The sequence below is a fragment of the Stegodyphus dumicola genome, chromosome 9 (genome assembly GCF_044657685.1).
Source record: "Stegodyphus dumicola isolate Sdum_Otavi_A_Nest chromosome 9, ASM4465768v1".
Taxonomy (NCBI): domain Eukaryota; kingdom Metazoa; phylum Arthropoda; class Arachnida; order Araneae; family Eresidae; genus Stegodyphus; species Stegodyphus dumicola.
In genome coordinates, this window is record NC_140776.1 from 74,277,177 (window position 1) to 74,300,753 (window position 23,577).

The window sequence follows — 23,577 nt, forward strand, 5'->3', positions numbered from 1 at the left end:
TGCAAAAGCTGGCGTGATTGCCAGAAATTTACCCACAACTCCCAACAAAACCTATAAATACCACCGTGATTCCCCTTCTCTTTGCCTTTGGTGAAAGGAGCTTTAAATTTAAAACTCTTCCTTAGCATTTAAAAAAAAAAAAAATCTTGTTTCTCAATTCAGCAATCATGGTTGACCAAGCTACTCTTGACAAATTGGAAGCCGGCTTCAAGAAGTTGCAAGCTGCTACTGATTGTAAATCTCTGTTGAAAAAATACCTGTCAAAGGAAGTTTTTGATGCCTGCAAAAATAAGAAGACCGCTTTGGGGGCTACTCTTTTGGACTGCATTCAGTCAGGTAAACCTAAATCTTTTTTTTTTTTTCATATTAATCTTAGATAGGAAGTTATTCATCAGTTGAACAATAGTTGGAATAAACTTTTGTTTCTAAAACTAGTTTTATATATGTACAATTCGAAGTCAAATAAAAATTTTGCTTAAATTCTTTGCTCAAATTTAGCCTATTGTGATATTAAGCTTAATAACCTGTTGTTCTTATTTCCTTAATCATTCTGCAAGTAAATATAAACTCATTATTTGTATACCTTTCTATAAAAATAAAATCAGATGAATATCCTCAGTCATTTAGGCATTAAATGCGGGTAAACACCCGTATAAATATCCTAAGTGAGATTAATCTAATAATAGAGTGAATGACAAAAGTAATTTTGAAACATTACCATAAAGCAATAGTCTTCAAACATATTACAAAATGCCTTGATCAAAACATCAGATCTTCAGAAAATGATGGATGTAAATCAAAATTTACCATAGGCGTACTTAAAATTAACTTAAATATAATCGAAGTGTCAGATTTCGAAAGTAACTTGTATTGTAACCTTGTTTCGGATATACCGTTTATAAATACAGCTAATGTTTTCTGTGGAAAGGTAGTTATAAGGATATAGCTTATGATAAATACAATAAAACTTCAGTACAGGATTTCAATTCTTTTAGTGCTGCTCTTTTCAGGGAGATCTTGAAATTTACCTGTTTAACCCTTTGCGACAGCGGCACAATGTGTCCGGTCTGGACACACCTAAAAATTTCCTCCTGTACGCACAGAAAAATTGAATGAAAAAGGATTTCTAGGTTACTCTGAACCTTCTTTATTTATAGTCGATGGCAGTTCAACACAAACCAGTCCATATATTTTATCCATGTTTAGTTTTTTTAAGACCCTCATTTTTCAAAGATATCTTCCAGATTTTTTTAGGGTATAAAAGGAATTGTTTGAAAAAACATTTCTATGGTTTTTTTCGGCTGTAGGCTAATCTCCTTATTCTATATTAGTTTTAAGTTTTTACCTTGAAATCTTGCTTAAAATCAAACGGCAAACCCTAGGTGGGCCCAGATAGGGCTCGCCGATAATCTATGACAACTGAGAGTCCGTATTCTTTGTTTCTTCGCATCTCATCGGTCAGTTTATTGACAAAAATGCTCGTTTCAGCATTCTTTTCGAAGTTCTATTCAATCAGTGTGCCACTTTGAGCACACCCCCAGAATCAAAAAATCTATAAGTGCTATCTTCACAAAATTTTACTTGTTTACTCCTCTAGGCCTAATTAGACTGCCTACTTTTTTTTAATCAAAACTCCGACTTTAAAAGGTAGCATGCCGGAAAGGGTTAATGCACAGCTTTTCACAGAATTCAATTCTTTCAATTTGGTTCCTAAATTTTATTCGTCGGTGTTCTCTCCAGTTCTCATTAAATTATAATTTTAAAGAAAGCAATGATATAAAACTTATGTTTAGAAAGGAAACTAAAACTCAAAATTTTAATCCGCCATTGAAATTGAAAATGCTTTTTTCCGTACCTTCACATGTAATTAAATCAATTTTCTATCTTACTACAGAAATAAGATTTACCTAAGTTTTAATTCGTCTGTCCAAATTTAATTTCATTAAACATAGTTCTTGCTTTCAGTCTGTTTATTTAAAGATATTGTTTTCCAAAATTCACTAACTGTATTGTAAATGAGTTTTGATTGTTATTAACAGAATATCTCAGAATATAACAGCAATGTATTTATACGAATACTTGAAGCTCTTTAAAGACTTTTCATGTCTACCTAAAGCATGAAGTTTATTGAACTATCGCACATCGCAAATGCACATCTTAGCAACTCCTCAGAAATAATTTTTTGACTTTTTGGCCAATTATATATAATGAAATGTAAAGGAATAGTATTTATTACATAAATTCCGGGTATAATTTGATAACACCAAATGTTTGATACAAGAAACGATTCTACCTTGATACAAGTGTGTTAATAAATCTTTATGTTCTTTCCAAATGATTACTTTTGTTTTGAATATCTTCAAATTTCAAAAAGCTTCCTCTGCATTCTTGAAAAATATAGTGGAGCCTGCTTGAATGTATTAGGGAAAGCTTTTCATGTTTCTAGACACTAAATTCTTACGCACTGAAAATTGGTTTTGGGAATTTGGGATACTTTAACAATATTTAGTCCTTTCAATCTTTAATGTAGCTAACGAGGCACTTTTATTGAAATATAATTTTTAGAACTGTATAATTTTGTAAAGTAATTTGCAGTTTGCCTCTAATGTTCTATTTCTTAATGGTTTGAAATAGTGTTGTATATTTTTCAATTGGTGCTGTAAAAATTTGTTATTTAGTATTGAACACAAGTAAAATATAGTAAGGATATTTTTTCATTTAGAATCAACTACTATAGATTTTTACAAATTTGGTTTTTCAATATTTCACTGCATGAGGCTTTAACTAATGATTGAAATAACTATCATTAAAAATTCTAAACAATTAAAATAGCGATCATTTTTCTCTCTTCCAAATGAAACTAAATTTTATAAGTTTGTCAATAATATAATTATAGCAATGAATGAATAACCATGCTTAATGACATCAAAATAGTTGAGGGTTATCTTCTAAAGAGAACGCAATGCCTTTGGAGATTTTGAAACACATATTTGCATTACGTTTGAGAAAAACGATCATTTCAGAAGTTTCTCAAATAGCGAATATATTACATTTTATTAGCAGTACACTTATCTTTTCTCTCGTCACTCATTCCTAGATTTTTTTAAAACGTTAACTCAAACATTTAGACTGATTGACGGACCTAAGTTTTATAGAATTACAATACAATGTGTGTAAAAACGAGCATCGATTCCCAACAATTAAACTTGTTATACCACATTGATGGAATATACTGCGATTGCAGTTCATTTGGTAAGTACTCTTCTTTATTAGAAGAGAAACTTATGAGTGGAATTTAAGCAAAAAATTAACCTTAGAACTGACGTAGATTTTGGAGGAATCGGATAAAAGTCCCTCTTCAGGAGCGGAAGGTTTTGTTGAGGGATGGAGGATTTGTGTGCTCCTCCTTACACTTTTGCAAAATATTTTTGTTCCAGGGTAAAAGAAGGGGGTGGTCTTAAGTTTGATAGTCATCAATTACGATAGTTTTATTCAAAATCTACGCCAATCTAAGCTTACAATTTTATCTATTTTTAAGTTGTTGTTTTAGTCAAAATGAAATAATTCTTAGCTTTAAAATAATAAACAAAATCTTTATTTTTATTGTACTTGATATCTATTTATGAAATCTGCATTTTTAATGCTATATAAAATGACTTCATAATTATACAGGAATTTTTTCATTGTTCTATTTAAGCTAGAATTTCTTGATAAATTTGATTAATCGTTCATTGACTATAACTTCGTTTATATTTGAAATTTTCATCTGTAATCACATATTGAAAATTTCCTTCCCTAAAGAGATCTTAAGTTAATCTAATAACATAGAAAAAAATTTAACTATGAATTTATGACCATATAATTATATTTTTAAATCCATCAATAGTAAAGGACGTACATAGATTTCATTTCTAATTCCAGTTTAATTTCTTCTGCATTTTCCTGCCAACCTAAGAAATGAAATGTACATTTCATCGATTTACTTAATAGTCTAACAATAACTTTCTGCTATTACGACTTACAGGTATTGAGAATTTGGATAGTGGAGTTGGAATTTATGCACCTGATGCTGAAGCATACACCCTCTTCGCTCCCATTTTTAACCCCATCATCGAAGACTACCACGAGGGTTTCAAGCCCACTGACAAGCATCCTCCTACTGATTTCGGTGATACCAGCACTTTGGTTAACGTGGACCCTACAGGAGAATTTGTTGTTTCTACCAGGGTGCGGTGCGGTCGCAGTTTGAAAGGATATGCTTTCAACCCTTGTCTGACCGAAGCTGTAAGTATTATAGAATTTAAGTTCATCATTTTCAGAGATATGAAATTAACTAGGAATAAAAGATTTAATTCTAGGAACACTTGATTCAGAAATACGCAGTTGGTTTTCCGTTAATTTTAACAGAATTTGAACTTAACTGCAATCCCAAACCATGAATTTCAAATCCATAGTCCCAAAACATTAAACTTATCTACATTAATTTCAAGAAAGGAATTTATCTATGGTAGTTTCTCCTGCAATGTTATATGAGGAATATGTCTCCCTTATCGTACGGACGTAAATTATGTGTTTAAAAGTAAAATATACTGATATTTTCAGAGAAATGAAGGGAAACTTAATATGATAATTTAGCCACTGTCATTACATTTGGAAGATACTATTCTAATATATGATTATGTTAATGATCTTAAGTTTCCGAAGCCAGTTTGCAACAAAATATTTTCAGAGGTATGCTGTGTTTTAGGCTTTAGATATGCTGTTTCAAACAATCTAATACTGTCTCTACGTTTTAGGTATGTTGCTTCAAACAATATAATACTCTGTCCGTGAGGAGAATGTTTCAATTACCCAACCAATAACGGAAACTCCTAAAACGTTTCCACTATATTTTTTTAACTTCTGTGGAGGCTGTCATCTTAGCGAATGATCATTAGCTATGTTGTTAAATACCGATGTTTGCTTATATCGTCAAACTCGAGATGGTAACCATAAAAGCGTATGATAGTAGCAATAAAAAGTTTCACTTTATTATCGACGTATATGCTTCGTTGCTGCATTTGCTTTCTAGAATGATTAAAGTTATATTTGAAATGAAAGCTTTTCTTTAAATGGTAAAAATAGAAGCCCATTTTACTCATTTTCAATTTTATACTCGGGACAACTCTTTCGTTGAACGGTTGTTAATTTCTGAACAAAATATTTCGTTGAATGATTTGTTATGAAATTACATTTCTTCTTTCAAAGGTCAAGCTCACCTCCTTACTTTCTTCATTCTGCAGTATTTTCTACGGTTAATCCATTTAAAATTCCACAGATCATTTAATTGTGTAGTTCGCTTAATTTTTAGCCCAAAAAGGCATTAGCCCAGTTCTATTAGTCTCGAAAGGCATTTTGCGTCGAATTACTAAAAGAGTTGAATCACTTTTCAGATTTTTGCCACCAAACATTATCTCCCTGTATTATATTTAAAGAACTTAAATAATGAAGAGCGCGATTATGGGCACTGGAATCCCAAATTTTGAATTTCGAATTTGTGTTTACTCTATTTCATATTTTGTAAACTTTAAACGAATTTTTGATTAATAAACGGCTAATCTTTGGAATATGGTAACAGGTAGTTTGACGACATTTTGGTACGGTGATAAAGGTTACTAGCTAGGACTTTAGCAGTGTACATGGATATAGTCGAATGTGCGCAATGTCCTTTTTGTGCAATTCTGGGATGTTTTTTAAGTGAAAATAGGTCGACGTGTACATGGATGATACCCGTGTATGTGCAATTCGTAAAAACGCGGTAAGCATTGGGCGATTCTTCACTTTGTCCCAATTTCGCACCTAATCTTCGTCATGATTAAGCACTTTTGTTCATAAAAGTTCTAGCACAAGCGTAATTCGGCTAGCAGATTGTTGAAAAAAAATGTTGAGTTAAAAAAAAAAAATGCCTTTACTACGTGAAAATAAAATGACGTCCAAACAAAAACTAGCAGGTTGCTGTAGCAGGGTTGGTCGCCAAATTTTCGCCAAAAAATCGCCAAGTTACCATAATCTAAAGGTTAACCTAATAAACTTAACAATTTCAAAGCTAACAATTTCAACACTGTACGAGGGAAAAAAAATCTCCCTCCCGCGAGACTGTCTTTTGAAAAATTTTTAAAGGTATGATGTTTTTAAATATCTTCAGACCAAAGGGACATTAGTCTAAATGCTCTCGAAACGTGCACGTGCGTGTTAATGTAAAAAACGCCTCTTTGGGCTTAATGTAAAATCTGAAAGCTTTCAGTTCGTTTTTTTAGGAACCGAAAAATTTTCATAAACCGTTGCGAGACGCTGCACGAAAATCCGCAACTGTCCCACACAGTTAGGAACATTTTATTATTTTAAGTTCAAAGTAAAAATGAATTTATAAAATAAGAAAAGTGAAGTGTTAAATGAACTAACTAAGCTTTAAATCCGACATGAAAGTGATTGATTCTGAATTTGACAATATAAAAGATTTCTTTCGGGGACCTAAAAGTGAAACTTGTTAAAATTATAGTTCAAGATTCAATTAAAGATGCAAGTATAAAATTTTAAGGTAACATCCGTAATCTTACTTCATTTAAGAAGGTTCTTTTAATCCTAGTTGAATTCTAATTTTTTTTTTCCTAAGTAACTTCTTTGAAAGGTGAGAATTCTGTAAAAGTATTTTTACTGCATGGTGATGCAACTCTTAAAATTTGTTTCAGAACTACAAAGAAATGGAAGAAAAAGTTTCCGCTGTATTTTCAGCATTTGAAGGTGAACTCAAAGGCAAATACCATCCTTTGACTGGTATGGACAAAGCAACTCAGCAGCAACTTATCGATGATCATTTCCTCTTCAAAGAAGGTGACAGGTATGTAATTTACAAATAAGTTCTATGCGTCTTGAAACATTTTCTAAATTAAAGCACTCCAAACTATTCTTTCTGTAATTTATTAAATAACAGCGTACATCCCATCAAAATCAGTTATTCAAAATTATCATTCAGAGACCATTTATACTTTAGTCTATCCACTCATACATTAGTATATCGACATCCTTTCTATAAGTGAGATTACTTCAAATCTGCATAATTGCTACCATTTTTAATTGAATACAGACGTCGCAAACAACAACGTATGCCCTCTGCTGCTTGTGATTATAGTATTCTGTAGGATATGGAATCGTATTGTGACATTAAGCAAATCCAAGTCTAAAATACTGAGCCCTAAACCTCAAAACACTTTGGGTAAATCCCTCTAAGAAGATTCCAAATGTTAATATTTTTAATTAATTTAGTAATAAATTGGTACTACGTATATTATAGTTTTAGTATAAGAAATTAAGCAGACGTTTTTAGTTAAAAATTTAGGTTAAAAAGTATACATCAAAGAATGTGGCCATCTTAGAGCGAAAATTCTGTAAAAACTAAATAAAAAATATGAAATAAATTAAGTTTTAATTTTCAGGGGATGAAATCATCGCTTCTCCTTAATCCAACTATGAAATTGAAAAAAATCCAGTTATGCTAAATTCGATATAAGTATTGTCGGATCAAAAACCGGAGCACTAGAGGAAGCATAGGCTCCAAGTAATTAAATCTAAATTCGAGAACTCTGAGTTGAAAAGCTCTAATGCTGTGTGGCATAATTCTCTCTTCATAATGAACGATAAAACATTCATCATTCATTTTATGTCATTAGGTTTAATTTCGAATTCTAGTTAAGCAGCTCCGATTCTTATGCTCCCGATTTTATCTACATAGCAGAGGAACGGTCAGTCTGGCAAAATCATCTGAATTGGTTGGGAATAGGAGAAACGGGGTGCAATTTGCCTTGGGCACCATTGCAAGCTATGTCTCACTTTCCTCAGCAAAAATATGAATGTTATAACACTATAGTAAATTATTAACGCCTTTTGAAAAAAAGAGGAGAATAGAAATGAAAAATGTTAAGTACTAGATATTTTTAGATTGTTACACACAAAAAAGTCAAGTGTTGCAGAATATTTTAATTCAACACAGAAAAGATATTGAAATGGAAGCTGAAGAAAATCTGTTTAAAAACGGTGTATTCAATATTAACACTGGAGTAAATATATTTTATTTGACTCAGTTTGCAGAGGAAAGTTCAAATGAATAACGTTATAGTTCGGGAAATAAAATCTTAATGCTAAATACAGTTCTTTCATTGTAAAAAGACTGACAAAGTAACTGACATTGAAATGACAAGTCATAAACATCAATACACTTCTAAAATAAATCTCCTGAAATACATAAGGTATTATGTTCTGATAAGACATATGTAACCTCCAATTACAGTAAGATGCATCACGTAAGTTTTTATTTATTTATTTTTTATTTAGGTTTTTGCAAGCCGCCAATGCCTGCCGCTATTGGCCCACAGGCCGTGGTATCTTCCATAATGATGCCAAAACCTTCTTGGTGTGGGTGAATGAAGAGGATCATTTGCGTATTATTTCCATGCAAAAAGGCGGTGACTTGAAGGCTGTCTTTGAACGTCTGGTCAAAGTAAGTTCTTTCGCATAATCAAACTATTATCATTTACTTAAAAAATTTAGTCCACTAGTAACGTCAAATTGCTTTAACAGCTTTGTTATAGCACCTGATCATTTTAATCAGCAGTTTATGCATCAAATTGAAATGTAATAAAGATTAAATGTCCAAATTATATTAAGTTCTAAATCTGACTCAAATCCCGTAAAATAAGAATAGGCGATAACTTAATGTAAAGTTAACGCTCGAAATTAATAGTAATACAGGTATATTTCTGAAAAAATATTTAATTTTCCAGAACCTTAAAAAAATGTGGAGCAAATGCTCGTGAAAAGATTGAGGGCGCACGGCATAGATCCCACTAGAACTTTTAAGACGCGAATTTTTGACAAGAGAAGCATATTTAACAATCCTTACGCCTTTAAGTGACTCAATACCATTTCTTATCCACTCAGCTTAAGATCCATCTGCGGCTGAGCAGTGAAAGTCTCTCGACACTGGCAGTTCGTTCTGAGGTTCAAATCCCGGCAAACGAGCTGACTGCATGGGTGTTTCGTGATTCTCCCATGTGTAGTATGTGTAACAGCTGATTTCTCTTGTAATGTCCTCCATGAAGGTATACCTTTACTTAGGCAAAGACCCCTGGAGTGCTTTGCCATACTGAAACAATCCAATCCATTGATGAGTATCTACTTATTGGAATATTGTTTCTCCACATATCGCAGAATCATTAATTTGTCTTTCAGACTATACCTGATCAACTAAGAGTAACTTTAAAATAATAAACTTAATTTAATATTTAATCATTCATCTAATTGATGCAATATACAAAAGCATAATATTAATTGGTAAAATAGTTTCTAACGCTATTATTACGTACCTCAGTATAAAAAAGTTTTGTTTCTTGGCTACATAATTGTTAAATTTTGGTTTATATCTTGTTTAATATAGTAGAAAATTAACTCTGTTGTAGCCATTGATTGATGATCATTCGTAAAAACGTACGGTTTGTTAACGCACTGAGAAAAAGAGACTATGTTGTTGGGAAAAAAATTATGGCCGAACTTTACATTCAAGTAAGAGAACACGTTTTTGTAGGTCGGGCCTTCTTGACATTGAAACGTTATTCACAGAAGTGTTTGTGCTTTCTTATTTTTCACTGGCTGCTCGCCATCTTTAGGAATAGGCTGGATCCCCCCCCTTTTTTTTACGCCAAAGTTTCTTTCGTAGTTTCTTTGTTACTACTGATCTAATTGTTAAGTAAAGCTGCTGAGAAGACACTTTTACAACTTCTTTTTTCTTAGTTGATGAACAAGTGGTTGAAACATTCTTCACTTTCTTTGGCAGTGTTTCAATGTTTAATTTGGGGGGAGGGGTAATGATACACATTTGTAACTCTGCGCCATCCTAAATCACAATAAGCTGTCACCTAAAAAACTGACTGTCACATAAAAATCTGCATTTAATCGTATCTGAAGACTGCCATTTTAATAAATATGTGAAATATTAGGAATTTAATTTGAATTCAAGTTTACTAATAGAATAAAGCAAGAAGAAATTATTTGTATCTCCACGAAACAATAGCCACGTATTTCAGGATCTCTTTCCAGAATTGATTATTTAATTACAGAAAAACAGGAGAGGTATATCGTAAGTGAAAGGATGCCTTTTGTATAGTACTTCTGGGAAAAACTGATACACATAAAAAGATCGGAAAGAACCACCCAATCTGTTCGCAGATTGGAAGTTGACTTCCGTCGTAACACGACGTATGATTTTGCTTTAATTCTGTTTTAGATTTACGAAATGGCTCGTTCGCCTTCCATCGAGCATGAAATGTTAGCTGACTTTGTTGGGAATAGGATTGCCATGTACTCTCCGCTGAGGACTAATAGAGGTTACAACCGGAAACATCGCGGACGAAACAACGCAAGGCGAAAACGCAGTTCTAAAACATCATGGTACAAAAATATCATCGTCGAAAATAAGGCGGTTCAAAACTTTGCAGTTTAAAAACACCGTAGTCGAAAATATCGCGGTAAAAAATAAGCACTATAAACCTTAAGTGGTAAGCACCCTATAAATCATCGCATGACGATAATGTCGTACACATGCGTTTCTCAGGTTTTAAAAGTTGTAAATGCATATTCGCATAAAGATTTGGAAGCGCAAGAAATGTTAATGACACTTTAAGAATAAACTGGAACAAAATAAGATATAATTTTCATCAAAACAATATCAGATTAAAACTTAAAAGAAAGTAATTTGATAATTAACTAAGCAGTTTTTATACAGGTAATTTCATGCAGTTATTTATCTTCCTTTTACTAGACATTTTTAGGCTGTATTTTTCATGAAAAATTATGAGTAAGACTTTATAAAAATTATGAATTTATTAATGACATTTGTTAATTAACTGTGTAAATTAATAAGTCTATTAAGTGATGTAAGCTTCATTAATTTTCTATTCATTTTCAATTTTTAAATGCTCAAGTTTCTTTTTTACTTTGTCAACTAAAGTTTATTAGTTCATTCAAAAATATGAAATATAAAAGTAAAAATAATCCCTCTTTCCTTCTTGCTCTCCCAAATCATTATTCGAAAATGTATTTACAACTTTTAAAACCTGAAAAACTCATGTGTGCGATGTTATCATCATGCGATGATTTGTAGGTACTTTATTTTTTACCACGATATTTTCAACGACGATGTTTTTAAACTGCGAAGTTTCTGAACCGCTTCATTTTCGACGACGATATATTGTACCTCAATGTTTTAGAACTGCGATGTTTTCTCTTTGCTTTCTTATCTCCCACGACGTTTTCTCCTTGTTTTTGCAAAGACTTTTCGTCCTCGATGTTTTCGGTGGACATCCAAACAGAAGTATTTTTGAGGGATTCTCCAACAGTTATTACTCGAGAAATTTCTCTCTACTCCCATTCCTGATGATAAAGCTGAAAAGATCGACGTAGATGAGCACACAACTTTTGAATCTACGAAAAGAAGGAAAGACTGCCTCGCAAAGCAGTATAGATGATTACATCCTAACCAAAGATGAGATCAAATTGACTTTCTCTTCTAGCGCGATAAAGCATTAGGCTATCTAATGTGTAAAGGAATTTCAGTTAAAATTAAAACAGAACTTTGTAAGTTGGTCTTCCCAATTACAAAAGTCAGCCAGTTCTCCATAAAGACTAAACATGAATCTTTAAAGCTTCCCGTTTTCTTTGCTGAAGTTAAGGGCTCGGATACTGATCAGAAGATTTATTCAATTAAGAAGGTTCTTGATCTGAACATCAGAAAAAAATCGTTCGGATAAAACTTCTATGATCTGCTTTCGATGTCAGCGTTTTGGGCACGGCCGGATCGGCTGCAGAAACACACCTAGATGTCTGAATTGTGGGAAAAACAATTTCCCACAATTCAGACATCTAGGTGTGTTCCTCGATCCGAAATCGATCGAGATACATCACTTGCAGATTGAAGATGGATGAAAAACCAACGTGTGTTCGATGTCGTTCCGACTACATTGCTACCTCCAAGGACTGTCCGCTATTTCCGAAACGGCAAACGAAGTTGCCTAAATTCCGCGGTACGATTAATTACCCGTTATTCCGGATACTGCTACTCTGCCACCTGTAATGGACTTGGTTGCAGCTCCCCGATACATCTTCTGAAAGAACAAAAGCTTCAAAGCATACTTGTCAAGATTTTGGACGCAATGAAACACGGGGCCCCTTCTTTTGAGCTATGGGGACACTTGGGTCCAGGTGGGCTGAAGGAAGCCTCCAATTCTTACAATTCTTACAGTGAAAACATGCAAGAAATCTGATTCTCCGCTGCAAAATTATATTTTGCATTGGAACTTTTAAAGATCATCGAAGAAGCTGAAAGAAATTAATATTTCTCACCTCTTGGAATAATGGTTCGCTGAAGTAGGTCACATGCCTCCTGCTTTCCGATTCGTCGATGAAGCCTTCCGATTCGCTGGCTGGTGATCCCAGCAACTTGCCAGTTTTTCTTTCTCCTTCCCTGAGGTCTCGTATTGTTCAATGGATGACTTCAAGATTTCCGCATATTTTTCTTTCTTCCGATTACCCTATTCATGTTTGGGCTACAGAGGGTCAGGCTCCTTTTTTCTTCTCCTCAACATAAAGTCCTCTGGGAATACATCAGGAATTTACATCTTCATGTTCGTTGTGGACCTATTTAGTCTACCAGTAAAGTACTCTTTTATAACGCATAAGTATCCGAGTAACCAATCTATTCAGTCTTTGGGAAAGGAACTCAGGATAAATTACTAGATTGCTATTATTCAACAAAGCTCTTTAGAGAAATTATGTAAATGCAGCAAAATATTTGTTAAACAGAAATGCTGGAAACGATTTTTAAGGAATTTTTGAAGCCTAATCGAATGCAACCACGTAAACAGTCAGTGTAAAAAGTTGTCCATCAGTGACCAAATGGAAGGATTTTGAACACTTGTAGTTCGACCCAGTTTCAAATCCCGGCAAACTAACTGGCTGTGTGATTATTTTCATGGTATTTACTAACCAGGGAATGCCATATAGTTCCTTACAATAATACTGCAAGTCCAGCTCGTTCAGTCTGATAGCTGACTGAAAATATTATCGTAATATCAGCGTACGCTTCATGGAACATCTTGATACTCCTTGGAAAATTTTGAAATAGTGATGCTATAGTTCAAAGTCCTTAACATATCGTGTAAAAAAATCGCAAGACTTACCGTATATGCCCGCGTATAAGTCGACCCCCCTCCCACTTCCGAAATCGATCGAGAAATTTCGAAACATTTTTTTTAAGTACTACAGTTACTCAAAATCATCTGAGAATTCAAGTCCGATTCATGGTCAGATTCGCCAAACATTTCATAGAACTCTTCTGTCGTCATTGGCTCGTCATCATACATATTTTCAGTCTCGAACTCTGTATTGTTACAATCACTACTAGAGCATTCGTCGTCATTTTCACTTTCAAAAACAGTATCATCTTCCGTGCCTCTAGTTCGTTGCTAATACAACATTTTTTAAATGATTTTATAATCATTTCAGAGGGTATTTCGTTTCAAGCATCTTTAACCCACTGAGCAATTAATGTAATATCATGCTTTTTAATGTTGCCTCCCTTTGTAAATGTTGGTCGACCGGAACTAATCCACTCTGCCCACTAACATTTACTTAGGCTGATTGAGGCAGACATCTAGGGGTTGAATGACGGATGTCAATCCTCCCGGAATTACGGAATCCAAAACGCAGGATAATTGGGGGAAAATGATCGTATATAGTAACCTTCTAGAGTTTGTCCCGGAAAAGATTCGCGTACGTAAAATCTATCTGCATTTTCCCTTTTCAAAAGTTAAAAGAAATATTCAAAACTGTTCAGTTATTGCGTGGGCTATTTTTTTAAATTTTGACGTGTACGCCTGTTAATAAACGTATTTCATGAATGAACAATAACTATTATAAAGACTTATAAGTACGTAAAAACTATCTGCATTTCTCTTTTCTTGGCGTGTTGGCGAAACTTTTTATTGCTCGATATTGATCGGTTGTTCGGGGGCCGAAAATTCTTTGGTTTAATCGCAACTTGCTCTAAAGTATGAAACTCTGTGATTAGTTAGTCACATAATTTAAGTCATGAAATTACTTCAAGTAAGTGACTTATTTGATAAGTCGTCCAATTTGAGTGCGGAAAGAAAACAACTGCATTATATAAAGAAATTTTTGAACTTCCGATTCTTTTAATTTTTTATGGCCCCGCGTATAAGCCGACCCCCCACTCTGACATCTTTTTTTTGTCCAAAATATCTTATATACTTATACGCGGGTATATACGGCTTATACGCGAGTATATACGGTATATGGATTGATTTTAACGGCTGATTGCGAAATGTAAAGTTGTTGACAGAACTAAAAACATTTTACGCTGTACTCTGAAATTTTGACCATGGGAATATGTCAAGAAATCTCTTCGTGCTTACTCAAGTTTTTACTGTATTAACAGCGTATTAAAAACGCCATGAAAACAATTGATATGGATTTGCTGCAATATTTGGTGCAAGAACTTACCTCGCATATAGAATAAAAGGAATAAAACGGAAGGAATGAAAAACGGTTCTATGCAGAAAATTTGTAAATATACGAAGGAGAACTTTTTTTTTTTTTTTTTTTTAGTCCAAAGGGATTTGAATCCCGAAGGACTATTAGTTTCGTTTTGGCATTTTGCGTCGGACTCATAAATGTCGGTTCACTTTTCAAACTGTTGCCACAAAATGTTAGAGTCCTGCATTATATTTGAAGAAATTAAATAATGAAAAATCTGCATAAATGTATGTATATTTCTCGTATTGTGATAAAACAACGGTACACAGAGTCATCGAATTTTGAATAACGTAATCCTCCAACGAATATGAGCATGTGGAAGACCAAATTTGAAATTTGAAATTTGTTTTATGATCGATTTCCTATTTTTTAAAACTTTGACGAATTTTTGATTAACAAACTCAAGGATTTCAAAGCGAGCAATGGCAACGTTGTGCAGAAAAAACATTTTTATCTCCAGCGCGTGAGTCTCTGTATCGGAAATTCTAAAGATATGCTCGTTTTAAAACTATTTTGCGATATTGCTGTTGCACTGGATCTTATGGTTTAAGTGCGAAGAACATGATATTTAATAAAGAAAGGCAACACACAAAATGTTAAAAAACGCCTCTTTGGACGTAATTTAAAATCTGAAACATTTCAGATTTTTTTTTCTGTATTATAAGTACTTCACAGTGGTTCCTTTATTATAAATATAGGCTAATTTATATCAGTGTACAAAGTAATTGCATTCTTCTTGAATTACTCTATTTTACATAAAATTTGAAAATAACACCTTTCGCTAAAGCAAAAATGTGAGTAAAATTTTAGGAATCTTTTTTGGTTAATCTTTGGATTATGGTAACTTGGCGATTTTTTGGCGACCAACCCTGCTACAGCAACCTGCTAGCTTTTGTTTGGACGCCATTTTGTTTTCACGAAGTAAAGGCCTTTTTTTAACTCAATATTTTTTTTTCCAACAATCTGCTAGCCGAATTACGCTTATGCTAGAACTTTTATGGAACAAAAGTGCTTAATCATGACGAAGATTAGGTGCGAAATTGGGAGAAAGTGCACAATCGCAAACTGCTTGCCGCGTTTTTAAGAATTTCACATACAGGCTATCATCCATGTACACGTCGACCTATTTTCACTTAAAAAAGCATCCTAGAATTGCACAAAAATGGCATTGCGCACATTCTTGACTTTATCCATGGACACTGCTAAAGTCCTAGCTAGTAACCTTTATCGCCTTACCAAAATATCGCCAAACTACCTGTTACCATATTCCAAAGACTAGCCCTTTTTTTTTTTTTTTTTTTTTTCAATTATAGCTTATATTGTATGAATATTTTATAATTACTTCAGAATGATTAAACTGTTGCGAAAATATTAGTTGAAGCATTTATGTACACAATCTACAATGTTGTTTCAAATAAAATAATTTTCTTTTATTAGGCTGTGAATATCATTGAATCAAAGCTGCCATTCTCTCGTGATGACCGCTTGGGTTTCTTGACTTTCTGCCCAACTAACTTGGGTACTACTATCCGAGCTTCCGTTCACATTGCTCTTCCTAAACTCGCCAAGGACAAGAAGGTTCTGGAAGACATTGCTGCAAAATTCAATCTACAAGTCCGAGGTATATTATCATTTTCATTTAATAACTCAAGTCTGATAAATCATTATAAAAATTAATAAGAGCAACCTTGACTTGAATAATTGAGAATTAGTAACTGAATGACGAACGAATGGACGCCTCATCTATTAAAATGAATAAAGCCTTTATTTAGAGTAGCAAATTGCAATCATGATTCCAAAAGACATTGCTGTTTGTTAAAGCCAAACCATTTTATCACATATCTTCTAAGTTCGCAATATGTATTAAAATCATTCGGATTTGCATTATATATAGCATTTTTAAAAACACTTAACACCTGATAAATTCTTCTCTTTGGCATCAAACTTGTAAAAGAAGGAAGATAATTTAAATTAAAACCGTGCAGAACTGACTCATATATTGATACTATTTTTAAAAAGTGCAAATTTTCATCATAAAGATTAAATGTTGTATTAGTAAAAAGCAACTGCATTTGATAGAAATAATTTGTATCAGTTTCACTTGTCCTTCAGCTTTCTCAATCTATTTGTCAATTGAAGCAGAAATAAATGCATACTTTATTAAGTGATTTAAGTGACGTCGATGGGAGCAACTTCCGATTAGAATCCTATTCATGCATCGTCCCATCATACGCTTAATTTTATGCATGATTATTACTAGTCAATGCATTTAAGCAAGAACAGCAACTAACCTCACGACGCCATTGCATAGAAGACTAATAAGAACTTTCGACGCTCTAAACTGCATTTCTAAAATTCAAAACAGCCATCACTCTTGTTGTTCTTATCATTGCCTTTTGATGCTCTGTTAGGCGCACCTGTATCTGATATACATAATCAAAAAATTACATTTTTCACATTTAATCAAATATCTTTTCGCTTGGTATCTGAATGAGATCTTTTCCGTTATAGGACAACATGGGCCAAATTAAGTTTATACAGAAAGATGCATCAACGTTCCCCATTGGCCACCATTAAATTAAACATTTTCTAACCATAAGGTGCTTTTATTTAAGAGTTACTTAAATTTTGTAAGTGTTTTAATTTTCAGAATAAGTATTATCAACAAAACGTTTTGAAATCTGTTTCGTTGTCTTTAATTGCAATAACTAACGTAAAAAAATTCTAACGAAAAAAAAAAAGTGCTTAGTCAAAATGAACTGATAATGAGAATCTTTTCTTCTTCAAAATGTGAAGTTCGCACATATACCTTGACAGACAAAATTCTTCGACCAAAGGACGCTACTTGTCTCGAAATGGGATTTTAGCATTGGTTCACTATAAATGACGTATCATTTTTCAAATTGTTTCCACCCTGTATTATTTTTAAAGAAATTAAATAATAAAGAATATATGTATATTCCTCGTATTGTGAAAAAAAACCCAGAGCCATCAACTTTGAATAACGTAGTCCTCCACTCGAAGGTGTGCACCTGAAAGCCGAGATTTGAATTTGTTATATTATTTATTTCGTAATTTGTAAAATGTTAAAGAATTTTTGATTAACATACTCGACGATTTAGAAGTACTAGTACTGTTCGAAATATAACATTATTTTCAGGGCGAGGCTGTTGCTATTCGGAAAAATGTAAGATATTTATCTTCCAATTTTAATCGGCTTATGAAAACAATGTGTTGTCGCGTCTGAAAATAAAATACTTTAATCTTCTACGCGCCAGTGGGTTCCCATTCAGTAAAACTTGAGGTACTTTTAAATGTAATCTGGAAGGTTACTGAGCAATAAACTAAGCGATTTGAAAGCCATAAACAGTTCTCAAGAATATATTTTTTATAAACTGATATTTTTTCTAATTTTTAATGGGATTTATTTAAATAAACACGTATCAAAATCCTGAGATGTCCAATTAGAAATATTTAGTATTTGGTACAGTTCCGTTATAAAGGCCGTAAAAAATCACCAAACTACTGTTTATGGCAATGCTGCCAAAACTAATTAACCCTAACGCAAGAAGGGAAACATAATAGTAAATAACCATCTAAGATTATTGTTTTAGTTTAGATGAAAGGTTAATTAGATGGTTAATTAACAAAATTATATTCAGTATATATTTCAGTTTTGTGCAAGCGTATGTACATAAACTCGGACAAATAATAATCGAGACGCTGTCCGGCAGCGCGACTTTTATCACGCCATTTAGCACTGCTCACAGCCGCTCTACTGTTTGTCTATGACACCCACTTTCGGTGTCCACAAAATTGTAGTAGTTGTGATTGACAAAAAAATGTTCAAAACCGGGGGTGTATGCCCCGGACGCCGCTCGCAGAGGGGCGACAAATGGTCTCCAAATAAGATTTTCATCATATCACTGTGTATTTTTCGGGGGAAAGGGGGAGGGCCAAAAAGGTATTTAGCCCCGGGCGCCAGTTATGCTCGCTACTCCACTGCTTTCCTGCACCACCATTTCGCTGCTGAATTACCGCTAAAGCATAATTTCATATCGTGGTTGTTCGAACATAATTTTCTATCATGAATGATGCCCGCTGTTTGAAAAAATTCTATTGCAGGCTTTTCGGCACTGGGCAATTTCCGAATTGTTAAATCCACAGCGTTATTAGAAAAGAATTAAAAAATTGAACTAGTATTTCAATAGCAACTTACAAATATAGAACTATCTAAATTTACGAACTTCGGGCACGTTCGCTAGATTTGACGCGCGGTTAAATGAGCGCGTTTGTTAGATTTGGCGTTTTTGCGCATATATTTTCGGTGCAATTTTTTACGTTCACTAAAACTGAATAGTACCCAGCATTTTTATGAAATTACACTAGCTGGACTCATTAAAAATTATTATATACTTTTTCTCTTTTGAGATAACTATTTCAAACGACTCTTTACACGAGCTGCTAATTTTTAAAGAAGTAATACAGCGAATACAAAAATGTGTATGGCAGCCTCTAACACTCTATCGAGAACCCTAAAGATAAGCTGTTTTTAAAAATATTTCGGCGATTTTGCTCTTGAATTCAATTTTAAGTGGGATAAGTGCGAAGAACGTGGTATTTAATAAAGTTAACGCACAAAAAGTTAATAATAAAAATTTTTTAGCTGTCTCACCACGATAACTGAATATACGTATGACAAACTAAGGCTGAAAAAAAATACAAAAATGTACGTCAGCATTTAACACTGTATCAGGAATTCTAAACGTATGAAAAATTTTTTGAAAAATTTGGAATTTTTTTGTTGAACTGTACGTAGCGTTAGTGCAAAGAAAACAATGCTTAATAATAAAGCTAAAAAGGGAGGTTAGCAGGCGTGAGAGCAAGAACAGATTAGTAGACACGTAGCTCAGTGAGAGTGTAAAAGGCTTTAACTGATGAGACTTTTGTGTGTGTGTGTGCTTTTGTTGGAAGTATTGCGTCTGAGTAAATTCTAATTTTTATAATATAGTCAATATTATTAAAAAATTAATGTTTTGTGCATGTTTCTCTATAGTACCTTATATGAATATTTGCAAGACATAAAACAAATGAACACAATAAAAACCTAGATCAAGTAAAAAAAAATTTAACTTTTGCTAAAGGCATTGATCTTGGTGATTTCTCAAATACAGCGCGCACGATAATGTTAAATGCTTTTTCCATTCGATACGTGTTCTGCCGAAAAGTGCTAAACGTCTGTTATTTGATTCTCGTTTCAGTCTTAAAAAGAATATAACTCATGTTTTGTTACAGTTTAAGATGTTAATAATCTGAAAACTAAGATTTGCTGGTAGCTTTTAAAGATCTTCTCGATGAGTTTCTTCGTGTTTTTACAATGCGCAGCATACTTCCATGTAATCCAGTATAAAAGCTTAACCCTGCAATGGGCCCACCAGCAGCCGAGTGTTAAAGTCGCTGAACACTGGTAGTTCGGTCCGAGGTTCGAATCCCGCGAACGGGCTGGCTGCATGTTTTTTTTTTTTTTTTTTTTTTTGTGTGGTTTTCCCAATGTGCAACATGTATACGAGCCAGTTCCCCTTCGAAAGTCCTCCACGAAGGCATCCCTCAGGCAGATAACCCTCGAGGCTTTGCCGTAATTAAATAACCTAACCTAACCCTGTAATGACATTTTATATTAATAATTTAAAATTAAAGTCAATTATTTGAAAATCTTTTAAAATTTAATGTTAAGGAAATAATTTTAAAGTTAATTCTATGAGGTATAATTTTTAAACACTTTTCAAATCATGCCACTCATCTAAAATGACAGTCTTCCGATTAACCCTCAGTATGCATCTCATTTAGAACCTCCAATTATTCGATGGCTTCTCTGAGAATGGTTTCTAAAAAAATCCCACCCATTGAAATCTTTCTCCAATAATTTCCTCAGTTAGTGTTAATCTGGTATTTTATTTTATTTTTATTTTTATTTTTATTTTTTTTTTAGGCACACGGGGTGAGCACACCGAGAGTGAAGGTGGAGTATACGATATTTCCAATAAGAGAAGAATGGGTCTTACTGAGTACCAAGCTGTTAAAGAAATGCAGGATGGGATCCTCGAGATGATAAAGATGGAAAAAGCAGCATCTTAAAACTTTCATAATTCAACTGCACCCATCATCCTAGAACTCATACAATGCAAGTCACATTAAATTCAATTTCAATTGGTTCTAAAAGCCGTTTCACGAAAGGTCATATTTAAAAACAGATTTATTTAAATGTTAACTCTCACACGTTTATTTATGTCATTGTTATATTTTTGTCTGTAAAAAAAAAAAGCGAATAAAATTTATTTTTAAGTTCTCTAATAATATATCCTTGATATCATGTGTTTCTGAAAATACTGAATAATTAAAGCACTAAAAGATAAATTACAATACGAAACGCATATAAATTGAAACGAAAGAACTCGATTAAGAAGGTATTAATGATATGCACATGAATCGTAAGAATTGAATTAATAAGCGATTTTGAAAAACATAATCATTAATAATAATGCAAACGGTAGTGTCATATGTTAATTTACTAATTATGATTTTAACCTTTGCTGTAACTTCTTTTCATCAAAGGCGTAGCTAGGGTTTTCAGCGCCCGGGGACAACTGAAGATTCCCCCCCCCTTTCTTTGTGCTAAGAACGGAAAAATTTCATTCTAAAAGTTCGTAACATCAATTTGGCGCCCCCTGAATGCTGCGCCCGGGGACAGATGTCCCCCCTTGCCCCACCCTAGCTACGCCACTGCTTTTCATAGTCCTTATCAGCATGCAAATTAATTGTAGAGTATTTAAGCTAAGGTAAGCTAGTGCATTATTATTAATGTTTAAGGTTTTGAATGTTTTTAGAGTTGATTTTTCTGACAGTCTCGCTTTTAGTTCACGTCCTATTGCCAGCTCTGCCAAAGTTTATTCCGGCTTTGAGCCATTTTGCTACTCAGTGTTATAAACGCACCGCTAATTACTTGAGTTAGCTTAAATACATCACTTTGTGTAGTCTTCGATTACATTACTTAAATTTGAATTTCAGTTTATTTTAAATATTCGCAAGTGGCGGAGGATTGTCTCGTAAAACAAGTGGTGACTTTTGTTAAATTTTAAGAAGTAAAAAGTTTATTTTAACCTTCGTAAGATCTCCGCCTGAGTTCGAGTGGTAAAGTCGCTGAATACCGATAGTTCAGTCCTGGGTTCAAATTAAGTGTTATGATTTAAAAATACATTGATAAAAACTATAATCTTAAATTCCACAGTAAGTAATTATAAATATATATAATGAAATATACTTTAATATTTGCATGTGAAATTTACATGAAAATAAATGCATGCATAAATAAATTTACAGAACAAAAACAATCCAACTTGTGGTGTAAAAAGTATTTGTATATTATACATAATGTTGAATATTTTCATAAATATATTTAAATTAATACCTTATAGGATATCATTCCTTAGCGTGAATAACGGCTTCGAGTCTCCTTGGCATTGATTCAAATTTGTTGTTACCGAGCAAGGTATGGACTCCCATTCATGTTTAAAAGCAGTTAAATCATTTTTATTAGAAATTTACTTGGATTTAGCATTTTTGTGAAGTTTACCATTAATTTTCAATGGGATTGAGGTCGGGTGACTGAGGAGGAAATTAACATAAACTCAGGGCCGGATTTAGACTTGATAAAGCCTTAAGCTATTTGAGATATGGGGCCTTTTATAAGTCCAGATATTATATGTCGGTGCCAAATATGATTTTCGGAAAAATAGAGGAATTTTTGTGGGCCCCTCGAGAAAGCGGGGGCTTTAAGTTAAAGCTTATACGTAAATCCTGCACTGCATAAACTTTGGAATGTTATGTAACATCCTGAGCCGTGTATTTACGGCTGTATGCTTGGGGTCATTATCATGCATAAAAAAATTTTCACTGTCTAAAGCCATTATTGTCGCGCTAAATCGTAAATTATTTTTCAAAATATCTACATTTTGAAACTGCAACATGGATAATACATGTTTAGCCCTCCAAAACAATGGTTTATAATGCCATTAATGCTGACTAAATTACCGACCCCGGAGGCACTCGTAACCCTCAAACCAACAAACCTCCAGCTCCATATTTTACTATTGGTAGTAAATTCCTTGAATGCATTTCCGTATTTCGTTACCATTCGCCTCCCATCCGATCCAAAAAATATTGAATTTACTTTCATCTGAAAAATTTTTCTTCCTGAACTCTGAGCTTTCATTGCCGTATTTTTTGGCAATGGATAATTGTAGCTTTCGATTGCTGTCATTTACAAGGAATTTTCATCTCCCAACACGGCCATGGGGACCGTTTTTTGCATGCATCTTGAATTATACTTACGGACACTGCTCTTCCTATGTTTCTCAGTTTTGCTATAAGCTTAGGAATACTTACTTTTCAGATCCTTTCTTCAATGAATCTGCCAGAAATCGTCTGTAAAAGGATGCAAGTAGATACGTTCGTCCTGAACGAGCGCTGTTTTACACTGTTCTGGAGGTAATAAAACTTTCGGCTGCACAGTTGAACTTAGTGTGCCGGCTAAAACTGAAATTTCATTGTACGATTTACCGCCTTTATGAAAATTTAAGATTAATTCTCTTTCGGAAACGCTCGTTTCTTTACCTTTACAATTGATATTAAAATTCTACGTTTCTTATCACATTTAAAGTTACACCCAGTTATTTTATATAACTCGCAAGATAAATGACATCAACAAAAACTAATTCAATTAGAAAATGCCAACGTTTTGCGTTTCTTTGAACGTACGAAAACATTTTACGCGCAAATAAAGCCCAAGTTTAGTTTCAAGTATATTTAAAAGCTAATTCAGTATAGTTTCCTTATTTTTACTTTGCTCATATTTGGTAAACGTTTTTTAGTTATTGCCTT

At 33.4% G+C, this 23,577-nt stretch overlaps 1 protein-coding gene across 1 annotated transcript; it reads left to right on the forward strand.

Moving 5' to 3' along the window:
* Positions 1-77: 77 nt before the first annotated feature.
* On the forward strand, positions 78-20,996 carry LOC118184727 (arginine kinase). Its single transcript, XM_035354439.2, has 6 exons — positions 78-336; positions 4,025-4,284; positions 6,729-6,877; positions 8,368-8,533; positions 16,078-16,261; positions 20,630-20,996. Exons 1-6 carry the CDS (start codon positions 168-170, stop codon positions 20,773-20,775), a joined length of 1,074 nt encoding a protein of 357 aa, XP_035210330.1. The 5' UTR covers positions 78-167; the 3' UTR covers positions 20,776-20,996.
* Positions 20,997-23,577: the final 2,581 nt, after the last annotated feature.